Source organism: Protopterus annectens, chromosome 17.part0 (assembly GCF_019279795.1).
Source record: "Protopterus annectens isolate FY-2018-M chromosome 17.part0, PAN1.0, whole genome shotgun sequence".
NCBI classification, from domain to species: domain Eukaryota; kingdom Metazoa; phylum Chordata; order Ceratodontiformes; family Protopteridae; genus Protopterus; species Protopterus annectens.
In genome coordinates this window covers 542562184-542578442 of record NC_056751.1, presented here as the reverse complement: position 1 = coordinate 542578442, position 16259 = coordinate 542562184, and the positions used below count along the sequence as shown (strand labels likewise).

The following is a 16259-nucleotide window of genomic DNA, read 5'->3' as shown; positions in this document are numbered from 1 at the left end:
TGACCCCACTATTTGCCATCTCCCTTGAATAATGTAGTGGATTTTACAGCCATGTGGCCTAGTGAATATTATGGAGCACACAATGTTGGACAGAGTGCCTGTTGTCCCAAGTGGCTGTTAGATCTCTCCAAGTAGCCCAGTAGCCCAATATATTCCCTTGCATACATGCGGCAGGTCCATACATATGCTACCATATTCTAGTACCCCTTACAAGTGGTGAGTGATTTACCTTGTGAATGCAGAAGTACACAGCCAAAACATGGTGAGGTACAGGTTGCGTGGGCTGGCTAGCATCATTTTTACTATATGTATGTGAGCTGGAGTAAGGTGTCAGTCCCTAGGGCCCTAGTTTGTCAATGCATGTGCTATGTGTTGTCTCTTGGCCAAGGCCAGGGCATATTGGGCATGTCTACTTCTCCCTACAGGGACATCGGCAGGGGTTTACTCCTCCAAGTCCTTCTAAGGGTGTGGCTGGGGGACTTAGGCACTGGTGGGGGGCTGTGTATCCCTTCCCTTTGCTGATCCTGCTGCAGCTGTTTCACAGGATCATATTATGTAGCATGGCACATACTGTGAACATCTGTGCACATGTGGCTGAAGAGTACTGCAGGGCTCCACAAGATATATCAAGGCACCGGAACCATGAGTTCAGCAGCCCAAACACATGCTCTACGATGTTCCTAGTTTGTGCATGTGCCTCATTATGGAATTCTTTCGTGGGTGTGTGTGCATGTTTGATGGGTGTCATCATCCATGGTTCCAGTGCGCAGCCAGCATCCCCCAGTAAATGGCCATGCGGGATGTCCCCCCTAGCATACATCTGGTACAGCTGTGATGCATGCCAGATATGGGAGTCATGATAACTGCCAGGGCTGCCAGCAGACACATTCATGATAATGCCCTGGGCATTCCACACAACCTGGCAGTCGATGGAGTGCTACCCCTTACAGCTGACGTAGATTCTACCCTCCTCACTGGGTGGTGCTTTGATGTGTACATGAGTGCAATATATGGTACCCAGTGCCTCAGGGTAGTGTGCTACACAGTAGAAGTGCTGCATACTGCTGGCCCTTGCCTCAGGGGTGAGGGGAAATAAATGTACTCACTGGCATGTGGTAGCATGGCATCCAGGAACTGGTGGAGTACCCTGGATGCTGATGCCTGTGAGACCCCCATCATGTCCCCAGTTGGTCTTTGGAAAATACCTGTAGCTAGTACTCGAAGAGATACACATACCTTTGTTTCCACTGGGATGGGTTCCCTTCTGTTGGATCTGTTTCTGAGTTGAGGGCGGCAGAACTTAGTGAGTTCTTGTAGTATACCCCTGTCGACCCTTTAGCACTCTACAATCTCCAGCTCATGTAGCCCCTGGAAGGTTATCCTGGGCCTGAACACTCTTCTCCTTCTCAGTTTAGGCCTATTGACAGCAACAGCAACAGCAGCACTTACCTCAGCATCTAGCACAAACAGATGCAGCAAGCCCGCAGCAGCCCCTAGCATTCCTTCAGTTTTAAATGCCAAGTCTGTACCCCACTGGTGCAGGGTATGTGGGAGAAATCAGATTGTAGGGTGTATACAACCTTTACAGTGCTTTGCTGTAGGGGCAGCCTTTGTGATTGGTTACCTATGATGATTTCCACCTGCCAAGTACATCATTAAGGACTGTTAATGGCCCTAGTTTAAATGAAACAGGGGTCATCAGTTATTAATGTATCACTGGCTTTCTTACCCAATTTTTTTTTTGAGAGCCTTCCTTGTTCAGCACTGCGGCTCACCACTCAAACACATGTCGCTAAGGTAAACAATGCTCAGCAGTCACTGTACACACCCCCATGAAAGGTCACACTCAGCATAGTGGCGTGCCATGCAAACACACAGAAACACATGGAAACATGGTCCCCGAAGGTAAACAAAGCTTAGCAGACACTTTACATACCTCCCTACTCAGCAAAGTGCCGTGCCATGCAAACAAGCGCCACTGAGCTTCAATGAGCTTACACAACTTGAGCCCCCCCAATGTCAGCTATCTTTTTTTTTTTTCTTTTCTGGTTATGAACATAGTTCAGTGCCTACAAGGATGGGATCTGCAAACACAAATACCCATTTGTGCTATTCAGTAATCCCACCTCATTTGCATAAGGATCTGTGCACACAACCTGGAAGCTACATGGTTCCAGGCCCTGCCTCATTAGCAACAGCACCATTCCACCATTGTAGATACTCCACACAGGGCCCTATAATATAATAAAACTAATACATTTCAATTTTACACTATTTGTTTTTAATAAAAGCAGGTTTGCGTACTGTGGCATGCCCTGCAAACATACCTACATCATTTAAAAAAATTAAATTATTTTAAATTATTTCCCATATGGTTTTGGACACATGGTGGATAGTTTTGTGCATATCTGTGTCTGCTATGCTATTTCTGTCAATCTAACTAGACTTTTACAGCCCCTGTTGTCTGTTTAAAATCCTCTACACAGACTTTTTCCATGTACACTATAGACACCAACATGGGGTATGGAGGACTGCCTATCTGCTTGCTGGATCATTCTACCTCCCTCATTTGCATGCAATTCACCTGCTTATGAGGTGATTTGCATGCCATGGACACGTCCGTGTTGGCACATGCATGTGCACTGCCCAGCTCTGTTTACTGGATCACAAACCTGCTTACTTTCATGTTAACAGTGTGCCACGATGCCTACATGAAAAAAAGTCTGTGTAGGCTTTATTATATTCCCCCCAGTACTGTAAATGGGATATTTCGGGATATATACTTACACACAGTCTCTACAACCTAGTGTCATCTAACACTGTTGAAACCACTGAAGAGAGTGAAGCCAGGTGTGTAAGAGACAGAGAACCAGTTGACAAAATGTTGCAAATGAACTTGGGATTTGGGTAATCATACTCTGGATCTCAGTTTCTTACTGAATGAGGAGGAATGTGTTAAACCAGAATAAATGTGTCATTAGCAGTTTATAAACTATTCAGTTAAATGAAGTTCATGTAACTATAATTTTTTGGGAATGAAATCTAAAACTAGTACACTGAAAATGCACATTTAGCATTAAACAACTAGCAATTTTCAGAGTAAGAGAAACACGTTAAAGCTGAGCATTTCTATGGCTAAAGCAAGAAAAATTCTGGAATGCTGGCTAAAGAAACTACCTAAACTACAATGTGTGCAATATTGCATGAGAGATGCACAAAAGACATGCACTGAATCCCAAAGTACATCCATTGGAATCCTTTAAACTACATAACTTCCAGGCTTCACGGAAGCAGATTCCTCATTAATGCTGAATCATTTGAGTCATACAAGCTGGTTTTCTTGTGCTGGTGAACATGTAAAGTTAGCACTAAAAAGTGTATCTAAGACTTTTGTCAGTATTGTAAGAAAGATCTGGATGAACTAGTTCTGAAGACTAAGCTGATGTAACCCCTGGGTAAATTTGAAGTTAAGATATAATCTAGGGTTGTGTGTATCAATAAATGTACATTGGTTGCTGAATGCCAAAATGCTTGTTTTGCAGCTGTTCATCTTCATTGCTTATCAAATGCCTGCTGATGTTTGCTTATTCTACATAGGAGTGATGCATGTCTATTCAAAGTAACAATTACTTCCCAAGATCACAGGATCCTAAGAAAAAGTAAGTCAGTTTCTGTTTTCACTCCTTCCCTGAGTTGTGGTGACCTTGGAGAGACATTACTGAGGTGCAAGGATGTAGAGGTACATCTTTCCGTATGGAACTACAGGGGGGAAGCTTATTTCCTCTTCATTTGTCACGTATATTTATATGAAACCTTAAAGCTTTTAATATATCTGTTAGATACGTGTGTCCTCATGTTGTAAGTTTCATGCAAATATAGCCAAGCAGGTGAATTGTGATTAGACATAGAACAGATTATATCAGTAGCAAAATGCATATGGCACACAGTACATTATTAAGTTTATTCATTTATTTGCTTGTGTAGCAACTAGCAATATAAATAAGAAATAAAATGGCAGAGTTAAAAGTTGATTTATTTATTTTTTTATTTGTTTGTTTGTTTGTTTGTTCTTGACCAGGTTAGTCCCTTTAGGCATATGGCCTATTTTCAGAGGATACCTGAGATGGCATTTATACATATAGGGGAATACTTGGTAAGAACAAAGGGGAAATTGCTCATTTGTGCCACTGTACCTTTAACATCCAACTAAACTACCATCAGCTCCATCAGAAGGGCCCTTAGTTTAATATCTCATCTGAAGGATTAAAGCAGCTGAACTGCAATGTAAAGCACTATTTTACAGATTTATACATGATCATTCCTCCAATGATTTACTGGCACCTTTCCAAATGTCTGGACCACTCAACACCCACCTGTTATTTCAGTTACGGCACTACTGTTATTTTACTGTACCAGATGGTTTCCATTCTCACCAGGGGAACTACCACATGATGGCCCAGCAATGCTCAGTGTTATCTCTTAGGCTAGGAAATGTAAATAGCAGGCTATTTCATTATTGTACTGACACTGATTTATTTGCATTTGGTATTATTTGTCCAAAAGAAACAAACATGCAGGGATGCTGGAGAAGTGGTATCCATGCATGTACCCATGTCTACCAGTCTCGTCAGTAACTGCATTAAAGGCTTGCAGCTAGCCCTTGCCTGGCCTCTATTAGAAGGCTATTCATATGAATGCCTTGTCTAATATGATCCCAGCTTATAAGAGCTGACCTTTGATCCTGTTCCCAGCAGCTGATCCTCTGATGGCCACACCATTAATAAAAGATGTGTCATCAATGGCTTAAGCAGACAAAGAACTCTGCTGATTAAGCTTAATGTTTCATCTGGCAGTGTTTTACTTAGTTGTCATCCGGCTGCATTTGGCTCATTTGCTCACAGCTGAGTGCCTGTCTACGTATTCAGGTGCAAGACTCTCAGACATAAAGAATGTGTTATTTAATATACAGACTTTGAGTCTGTGTGCCACTGGAAGCAATATATTTATAGATTGGGGTGTGGGGCAGATAGTTCACATGGGGGGTAGCGGTCTTGCTCCTTCCAAAAAAATAAAATAAAATAGTGGCTGCTTTTAAGTAAAAGTATTTTCAAGTGATTGCAGAAACCTACTCCAATCTGTGCAAGTGGTGCTTACGTTACTACAGTAGATTCCTGTTAATCCTATAGTGCTACAGAAAGGGCATGGGTCATGCCATGCAATTTATGAATAATTAATGTAAGATAATAAAAACTGCATATATTACTAGCCATAAATTTAAATGCTCTAGTCCTCAGTTATCATAGTATTTGTTTCATACAACCCATATCACATATGTATATGCATATAAACTCCAAAGACCTGATAGGCTCACTTATAATTCTGTTAGGGCAAATGACAACAGTCAGTAGATTCCAGTCTGTTGGCAGGCTGCAGCAGCTGCATGGAACTCTCAGACACAGTTGCTTTTAAATGTGAGAAAGCTATTTTAAACAAGTAAAACATCTTTTTTTTTGTATTACTGGTATAATTTTAATCATTTTCTCACATCTAAGCTGCTTAATTGTGGTACTGAATACAGCAAATTCTGCATAAATTTTAAGCTACATTATAACTATATTTTTGTGTCTGGTCTGCCTTTCAGTCACTATATACTTGAATGAGATAAGGCAGTACACACAAGTAGTTCCTGCAGATGTGATGCATATCAAGAGGACAATCAGTGATTTAAGCAGGAATGAGTTATGTAGCTCTGTAACATGGCACTGGGAAATAATAAAAAAAAATATGTGAAATTTGTATTCCATTACTTAATAGTGTTCCCTCCCTTCTGAGTCTTGTAACCCTTTATTAGAACAGTCATGAATTGCTCAGTCATTTGCATCAACTATTTCCATGCTTACGTTATTTATTGATATGATTTTATCCATTGGGAATCGCACAAAAGTAAAAAAAAAACTCCTACGAATCTCAACATCCCATATAGCCAACATATTAATGGTACCCCAACAAAATTAACCATATCCTTTAAATACCTTTTTTTTTTTTTGCTGGAACAGCCACTTAATTTCTATAACCTCAGTGCAAATACCATGAAATCTTTATTTCTCTCCAGACCACCTAGAGCCGCAATTGGCAAATGGGGTCTTCCTTGCTTAACTTGAATATGGGCCCCCTCACCATTGCCACAATCAGTAAAATAGGCTCTACAGTCTACTGAAAACAAATCTGCTGATTCATTTTCAACTCCCTCGCACCGGAACACCACTTCACCACTCTCTCCAAAGCCAAATGGCTCCTAGTCAGCTACAGAGTTGAACTACTCCTAGGGTTTCTTCATTTTAAATTACTACAACCAGGTGCCATTCTGTTTCTTGCTGTCAAACTCCAAAAGAAAACCACCCCCTACATCCTCGGTAATTTCTCACAATTAACTTCCTCATTCCAGGCATCCCAAACCAAACTGCACTGTACTGGCCATTCCTTCTCCATTCTTGCACCCAAACTCTTGCAACCCCTTCTCCTTTAGCTGAAAGAAATCTCTCTCTCCACTTTCAATGCATAACTCAAAATACACCATTATCTTAAATTTGATTGCAAGGGCTTTTCAGCTGCGCACTTTACCTAACTCCTCCTTCGCCCACAGCAGTACAGCTTCCACTCTCTTTCCTCACCTGTAACTTAAGCCCAAAATATATTACTAAAAGTAATTTGAACTGTCTGCTAGACTAATTTCTGTGATTACTCTGTGTTTGTGAAATAGCCCTGTTCTATTTGTTTGTTTGCTTGGTTGGTTTTGTGAATTTCTTCAACAGGGCTGTTTCTACAAATTGTCTGTTCTGATCAGTTTACTACCCTGATAAACAAACTAAATAAATAATCCATATAGTGGAGAGATTCTGTCTTTGTGACTTGTTTGGTTCGATTGGTTCCAAATACCAATTCCCTAAAATATTAGAGACAGAATCATGTGTGTAAAAGAAGTCATCTTATATTTTTTAGTCTAAAAGTCTGTTGGTAAAAAAAATCAGGCTTAGCCATGAACATAATTAGTGCTGAAATCTGAAGTTTTTTACAGATCTATAAGTATGTATCACTTACCATTTTCTGCAGTTTATGTCTGTTAGGATCCTTGCATTAGCTTGTTACAGTTTTACATTATCACTTACCATGTTGTACAGTTTATATCTGTTGGAACTGTTGCATTAACAGGGTAATAAACACCATCGATTTCACAGCCACAATCTTCTTCTGCCACACATTTTCCACTCATTTCATCATAAATTGGCCTGTCTGCAGAGCACTCAGGAAAGCAGCCTGAAAACAGAAAAAAGTACCAGATGGAAATGTACCTTTAAATTTTTTTAAAGTTTGTTTTTTTATTATTCATTTGACTAATATGTTGAAAATTCCATGAGTATAATTATTTACATTTTGAATGGTGATTACCCTTCATTTTTCTCTATACAAGTAAGTTTTATTTCAAAAATGACTTCCTGTCACTTTGTTGAGTCGGACAAGTTTGAATACAACTAGGATACAGAAACATGTCTTTAAAATAGACATATACATGATCTTGTTCCTGTTACAGGCAGATGGAAGAAATTGTTAATGAGAGAGATTAACTGATATTAGTACCTGTTAACCTGGTTTCACACCTCACCAATTCATGACAGTTGCTTAACATTTTTATGATGTCTTTTATTTTGCTGATTGGTTCGTCAACATAATCAGAACTTGCAAGCATTTCTACTGTATTGTTTAGGAGATCACTAGAGGAAATATATCTCAGAACTGATTATCACATGGATACTGACCTTCAGAGTGACCTTTTGCAAGCTTGATCGTTTACAATTTTTTTTATTTGCCCATTTCGCCATACTATACTGATGAGCAGAAAACAAAATAATGGGAGTATTCAGTATTAATCTGGAGCTATTTGAATGTGTTCCACTTGGCCAGCCTACAAAACCCTGATGCCCAAATCCTTTGATATCTCAATATAAAAACAAAAATTCAGTGTTCTCTTAAACATTCAGTGTGGTGAGTGTTCTCCTCCACAGCCCATTACGTGCATATACTAGACTCAATATGCCTGTAACCATGGTAAGAATAGAAACACCAAGAAGGTGTGACAGCACTTACAAAAACAATACCACTCTTCCTATCCCATGAAAAAAGACATGGAGGAGCTCTTGAATTATGTAGCCCAGGTGGGTATGACCCTAGCCCTGAGCATCATCCTACCATCACCCAGAATTATATCACAGTACAAGCAAAAAATGATTGATTTCAACAACTGGCTAAGTTTCTGGTGTCATTCTTAGGGGATCCAGTATCTGTCTGCCCGGGATGACATAGGTTCATAGGTTCATAGCTAGGTACTAGGCTATTGGCCCAAGGGTCTATGTAAGCCTAGCCAACAAGGTTCCCCGGCTTACACCACCCAAGAAAGTTATTTTCCTGTGCCACTGTCAAGCAGAGACACAGAAGTGATCCCCGGGGTGTATTTCCTATTTCCCATCCACTCATCAAGATTTTTCTTGAAGAGTGCTAATGAAGAACTTTGCTTGACATAGATGGGTAGCCTGTTCCAGGGTATGGAAAGTCTCTGGGACAGGAATCTATCCCTCCAGCATGTCCTGTTTATTGTGGTGACAAGGGTTTAGGTCCCTAAAGCGTGTAGCTCGGAGGGATTGGGATTTCTTTAGGTGCAGCATGTCCAGCAGCTCTGGGTTTGACATAGCTTTATATGTTAGGCAGAGATCACCTCAGAGTAGGCGATATGCTACGGAGTAAAGCTGGAGTTTTTTGAGGCGGTCAGTGTAGGGCATTTGTTTGAGGCCAGTAATCCTCTTTATGATGTACTTCTGTGGCCTTTCCAGCTGCTGCATATATGATTATACATGATTAACAGATCTCGATGCTTTGCCAGAGATGACCTGCATCTATCACTCCTGGGCTTCCGGATACAGGCCAAGGCTCTTGCCCCCCTGTAGTACCTTTCTTAGGCAGTGTTCCAAATACCAAATTACCACTGTAACAGCTACAAACAAATGTAATCTGAGGGTCATGCTGCTCAACGCTAGAAGTCTAAATCTGAAAATGCACTCGCTCAAAGCATTCCTTAAAATGGAGAACATCAACATTTGTGCTGTAACAGAGACTTGGTTCAAGGCAGCAGAAAGCACCCCTGCACTATCAGGCTATAACTCATTCCACACCTTTCGGCCCCAGAACTTGGACAGAAGCTCCAAAGGCAGTGGCGTTTCCATATTCATAAAGGATGCACATACCTCCAGACTGGTAGCCCAACATAACGCATCAGAGATACTTCAGGTGCAGCTAACATTGGGTAAGACAGCGATTCAGGTCGTAGCCTGCTATAGGTCCCCAACAATGTCCCAAGACTCACACTCCACATTCCTAAGCACATTAGAGAATATCAGGGTCCAACCTAACACTCTCATATTGGGTGACTTCAACTACCCCTCCATTAACTGGGAAAACTACTCATGTAAAGATACACTTGCCCAAAGTTTCCTGGAATTCATTAATTCAAATGCCCTGGACCAGCTCATACTTACCCCCACTAGAAGTAGCAACATTCTTGACCTGGTCATTACTAACATGGGCGCCCCTTGCTCTACACCAATAGTTAACTCCTCCCTGGTTAGATCCGACCACAAACTAATCACCCTGGAAATCCACATGGCATGCACCCCCACCCCACCCACAAAGGTAACCATCATGAAAAACTTCTCCAAAGCTAACTTTGGGCTCCTAAAACTAGAGGTGGCTAACTTCATGGCACCCATGCAAATGCAGAATAGTTGCATGACCGCCGAATCATACACCGATGCACTGTATAAACATGTACACAAATGCATGGATCTCGTCATACTCGATAGAACCAAGAAGCTCTCCTCCAAAAAAAGGAAGCCAATCTGGTGGTCTCCTTCCATAAACAAATTCTACAACAGAAGGAGAAAACTGATGTGGAATAAGGTAAAGTCCCAAGACTGGAAAAACTCCCTTATCAGCCTCAACAAAAAGTTGAGATCCCTCATCAAATCCTCTAAAGCTAGCTATGAAAACAGAATTGCAGCAGATAGTAAAGACAACCACAAGGCCTTCTATAGTTATGTAAAGAATCTCTGTGGCAATACCCAGATTTGCTCTGAGCTACTGCACAATGGTACTTCCTATACCGAGCCAACAGATATTGCCAGCATACTGGCCCACAGATTCAGTGCCAACTTTACCCCCCCCCCAAAGGACCAATCACAATACCGGAGGAATGCCAGGCACTGAGCATTACTGCAGCACAGGTTAAAGCTGCATTGTACAAGGCCAAGAATACAGCTTCCATGGGACCTGACAATATCCCTGGATGTGTTCTACATGAACTACAAAGTGAACTGGCGACACATACCTGTTCAATCACAGCCTCACCCCAGGCTTTGTCCCTACCGAATGGCACACTGCTACAGTCATCCCTCTCCATAAAGGGGGAGCGACTACAGACTCTTGGAAATATTGCCCCATTAGCCTGATGAGTCTGATATGTAACTCTATGGAGCACATCATCATGGAACTGATTAACAAAGATAGAGGAAATCTATAAACTCTAGACCCCACTCTATTTGGCTTTGTGAAAGGGAGATCATGCCTGCTCAACCTGGTTGACTTCTTTGAATCAATCACCAGGGCTGTGGATGAAGGTAAAGCAGTGTATACAGCCTAGCTTGATCTGGCCAAGGCCTTTGATACCATTTCTCACTTGGGAATTATTGATAAATTCACCAAACTAGGCATCAACCCCTATATCACTAGGTGGGATGCAATATACTGGCTGACTGATTCAGTGCCAACTTTACCCCCCCAAAGAACCAATCACAATAACAGTAGCTTGCCAGGCACCCAGTATTACTGCTGCACAGGTGAAAACAGCACTGTCCAAGGCCAAGAATACAGCTTCCATGGGACCAGACAATATCCCTGACTGTGTTCTACATGAACTACAGAGTGAACTGGCACCTCACATGTGTTCCTTGTTCAATCACAGCCTCACCTCAGCCTTTGTCCCTACCAAATGACGCACTGCTACAGTCATCCCTCTCCACAAAGGAGGAGCGACTAAAGACCCTGGGAACTATCGCCCCATTAGCCAAATGAGTCTGATATGCAAAGCTATGGAACACATCATCATGGACCTAATAAACAAGGATATAGAGAATCTCCAAACTCTGGATCCCATATGGTTTGGTTTTGTGAAGGGCAGATCATACCTGCTCAACTTGGTCGACTTCTTTGAGTCAGTCACCAGAGCTGTGGATGAAGGCAAGGTGGTTCATACAACTGTGGATGAAGGCAAGGTGGTTCATACAGCCTACCTTGATCTGGCCAAGTGTCCGCGGTGGTGGTGCTGCGGTAGCGTTGTCGCCTCACAGTAAGACGCTGTCCAGTTCGATTCTCAGCTAGAGCATCTTCTGGGTGGAGACATGCGTGAATGGGCGTACCTTCTATGAAGTTTGTGCATCAGGGCTGGTAACTCGGCACATAAAAATCAACTACCAATCATTAGCAGACCGGAGTTCTGCTGTGGCGACCCCTAACCGGAAAAAGCCAAAAGACACAACAACAACAACAACCTTGATCTGGCCAAGTCATTTGATGCCATTCCCCATTCAGGAATCATAGAAAAACTCACTAAGCTAGGCATTAACCCCTATATCACTAGGTGCTTTGCAAACTGGCTCACAGATAGAACCCATGGTGCAAAAGTAGCGGACTCCAAGTCAGACTGCCGACCAATCATGAGTGGAGTCCCACAGGGTTCGGTCCTGGGTCCTCTCCTGTTTGGTATCTACTTCTCTGAAGTCCAGGTCAATAGAAAGGGTCTCTGGCTGACAAAGTTCATAGACGATTGCAAGTTGGGAGCTATTATTAACTCCCCAAGTGTTGTTGACATCCTACAGAAAGGCCTCACTGAGACCAACGACTGGTGTCAGAACCATGCCCTTAAACTCAATGCCAAAAAATGTGTTGTCATCCCCTTTGGGAAAACCCGGTTCCCATGAATTACCACATCGGTGGTAGGCCACTAAACATAGAAGGTGTTATACGAGATCCGGGAACACAGGTTGACAGCAGCCTCTCTTTTGACCACCACATTGCCACTGCGGTCAGAAAGTCCTTCTACGTGGCACATTTCATTACTAAGGTTTTTGCATCCAGGAAGAAAGGTCATTGTCTCCCTCTACTCTTCCCTCATTAGGCCAGTCATCGAGTGCAATGCACCATTTGGCATGTACCTCACTAGACACCTGCAACAACTGGAGAGGCCACAAAAGTACCTCACAAAGAGGATCCTAGGCTTTAAACACTTGTCCTATATGGACAGACTCAAAAACTTCCAACTATTCTCTGTCTCATATCGCCTACTTAGAGGTGATCTCTGCTTCACATACAAAACCATGTCTGATCTAGCTCTGCTAGAAATGCTACATCTAAAGAAATCTCAATCCCTCCGCACTACATGCTCCAGTGACCTCAACCTCATTACCACAATCAACAGAATGTGCTGGAGGAACAGGTTCATAACCCAGAGACTGCCCTTGGTAATGAAATAACTTCCCATACATGTCAAACAGAGTACCTCACTGCTCCTCTTCAAGAGAAACCTTGATAAGTGGATGAGAAATAGAAAATTCACCCCGGGGATCACTCCAGTGGCTCTGCTCGACAGAGACACTGGGAACTAAGGTGGGGTGGCACAATGTCAGGGTAATCCTATGGGCTAGGTTTGTAAAGGCTCCAGGGCCATTAGCCTAGTACACACCTATGAACCTATAAATGTACTGTAAGGCATGTTTTCACAAGCAAGTTGCTCTCTTTAATGACCTACAGCAACACAATGTACCAATATGGTTGTTTTTCATTGCCTGTGTAGACAGCATATTTCATTTAATGTGTCACAGCATGCGCCATTCACCATTTTTCTTGATATATTTTTAAATGTAAAATGTAATTTGGAGCTTTTCTAATCGAGACTTTACTACAAGTAGATTTAGCCCAGATAGGTATAACCAGTAAATTAATATTTTATGGCATAATGTTAAAAATAGTTCATATCTAAACTTGTATTCTAGAAAATCTTCTTGCAATAGTTAAGTATACTCTTACAAACTTCAGGAGTACAAATATGTAGAAAAATGAATAAGCAATGAAGGACAAAATCTTTTAAGCTGGTCTGCTTAAAGGTGTAAATGGCTAGTCAGCTTATGATCACTGCCATTGCTTTCCTAGTACGATGCAGTGTTCGCAATGTATCATTCCATGCCCGGGATCTATGTATTTGCATTATTTTAAAGTAAGCCTTCTTTTTGCTGTTGAGCTTAATGTAGTTCTATGATTCTTGTTAAGAAGGTGCTATTATGATTATTAGCTGGAATATTTCCATGGCAATATTTTCTCTGCATCATATTTCTTGTTTGTGCAGTTTTTCTTTTTGCTGCATTCTCATGACTTGCATTTTGTATTATTGCTTCTGCTTTATTGTAACTACATATCAGCTAGAAAAGGACCCGTCTGATTCATCCTTATCTGTATAATTACATAATCCTGTTATAGACTGTATACAGTTTGTGATGTCTTGTTTCACGTGGTCCTTTTTAAAATAATGTTGAATTGTGCCTTAAAATTATGCATCTGACAAAATTAAGAGCTGTATTCATTACATGTTTTAAAAATGTAAACAGTGGTCACGTGATAACTCAGCGTGTACTTCTTTACAAGACTGCAACCATACACATTTGTAAAATATTACATTATAGGTCTCTTTAACAAGTAATTGTAAAAAAAAAAACATGTGCCACTGACGAATCTTCCAGCATAGCTATTTAATAAATTCTAAGCACTTTCATTCTAAAACATATTACAGAACTTCCTCAGACAGGCTATAGAACCTTTCAAGGATAAGATAAAAAACTGTATTTGCAATCAGTCAAACATTTCATCTACTCAGTTTTTCTAAATAACAAGAAAGGTGAGCTGGTGTCCCTCAGTTGTTAAACTACTGAATCAAAATTCAGTTTCCTTATCATTTCAATCAAAAACTGTATATGCAGGCAGAAAGAAATGGTATATTGAATGCAGTTGACATTTATATTAATTAAAACAGAAGTCTAATTTGCATGTTAGACATTGTTCTTTTGTAATTAGCATGAATGTCTCCTACATTCAATAGAAAATGTGATCATCTAATGAAGATCACATACAAGTCAAATGGTATCTGGGGACAAATTCAATTGATCTTGTCAGCCACTGAGACTATAAAGTTACTTTTGAAACATTTTAGTGCAAAATGAAGTCTAAAATGAATACTGTTGTTTTACTAGACTGCAAATAAATGAGAGCATTTTAATTATTTCAGACTTCTTTCTGAACAATACACAGCAAAGAACCAGGATATGTTTAACATTTTAGGAAGGTTATCAATCAACTTTTATTTTTACTTCGAACTCCTGAAATACAGGTATATACATGAACATATCTAATTTTTAATACGAGATCATGTTTCCCTTTCTGATTACAGGTAGGGAATGTTTCAGCAAATGCTTGTGACTTTTGAGAACATGTTTTCGCTGTCAAATAAAATGTTTCAGTCTTAATTGTATAACAGAATGCTTTATTACCTTCCACCATTGGGAGTGATGTATTCTCACATGTTGTTGTGTTGAAGCAAGTTCGGTACTCGGGATGTCCACATGCCTTATAGTGCCAGGTACAGTCTTTGTAATCATTGTAGTAATCGCAAAACATAGCTGAAGAAAAAGAAAACAGATAATGCTATTACATGATTAAATGACACCTAACCAAGATATATATATATATATATATATATATATATATATATATATATATATATACATATATATATATATATATATATATATATATATATATATATACATATATATATATATATATATATATATATATGTATATATATATATATATATATATATATATATATACACACACACACACACACACACACACACACACACATATATATATATATATATATATATATATATATATATATATATGTATGTATAAAGCAGATCCGTTATGTATGGTTTAATTTGAAGCAAAATTAATTACTTAATACCTGAGTGATAGCATATTTGCCACTTTATCTCTGTTAAAATCAGACTCAGAGAGTTTGTAACATGTTTTACATAAGCAGAGAGGTCCTAAATATATTATGACACTGTGGGTGATAAAAACCAAATGATACTGTGGCAAAAAATACTATAAAGCTATGCTTCTTTTTAAATACTGAACACACATAAGTAATTTGATCAGCAAATTAATTTGTTACAATATTTATATTAACTATAGCAAAACAATTATTTTTCAAAAAATAAAAAAGACGAAGCATATACTAATAGAATCTTTAGGCTGTTCCTTATTGCAGTCCAAGGAGTAACTCTCACTGATGGCATTAATAAGCTTTTAGGTCTGGTGCTGAATGTGTTTATAAGTGACTTAGTTGTTTATTTGTCCCATGGAACATGAAAACTACATCACCACAGATACAGATCATGTGCACACAGGCCTCACAAATAGCTTTGCAGACAAGGATCATGCACTTTATTCCCTAAGTTTTGCTTGCCCATCTAAAATTATACTTGAGCACTTCTATGACCATTAAAAGTTGCAAGGATATTCCTGAGAAAATTAGATAAGGATCACTGTATCAAAAGGATCCCAATTAACTGTTTTATGAGCCTTCTGAAACTTATAAGTGCTATATACATGATATTCTTTACATTAGTATCTTATTAGTTTCATATTTTTGCAACATATTAAAATATTCTATATAATTTATCCAAATATAATCACAATGCAGCAAAACCAGATTATTGATGTGTAACAGCTCATAGTTATATAATATGGAAAAACATATATGTTTTGAAATAGTCTCCATGTGTTTAAATGTTTATAATGTATTGCTTATCATAAAGTGTCAGACACAATCCTTCCATAGCACATCTCTGTGATAGAACTAAACAAGTCTTATTGCATGGCTTCCAAGGTAGTATCATTGGTTTTCTTTTTACGTAGCAGGGGAGCAGGGGTAGCATCCTCACACTGGACACTTACTCAGCAGTTTGAGTCAGTGTGCGCATCTGGCATGGTGATCTTTTTGCTGACCTAGGTCTGTGCTGGGGCATAGGTGACAATATTGA

The 16259-nt window shown here is 39.9% G+C and overlaps 1 protein-coding gene across 1 annotated transcript in view; it reads right to left on the bottom strand.

Moving 5' to 3' along the window:
• The window catches only part of LOC122791456 (mucin-2-like), a 539946-nt gene that overhangs the window by 171895 nt on the left and 351792 nt on the right, over positions 1-16259 (bottom strand). The window contains exons 27-28 of the mRNA XM_044059201.1: positions 14697-14825; positions 7167-7314 (exon numbers count right to left, since the gene is read on the bottom strand). Coding sequence (XP_043915136.1) covers positions 7167-7314; positions 14697-14825 — 277 coding nt within the window. The remainder of the gene's footprint in view (positions 1-7166; positions 7315-14696; positions 14826-16259) is intronic.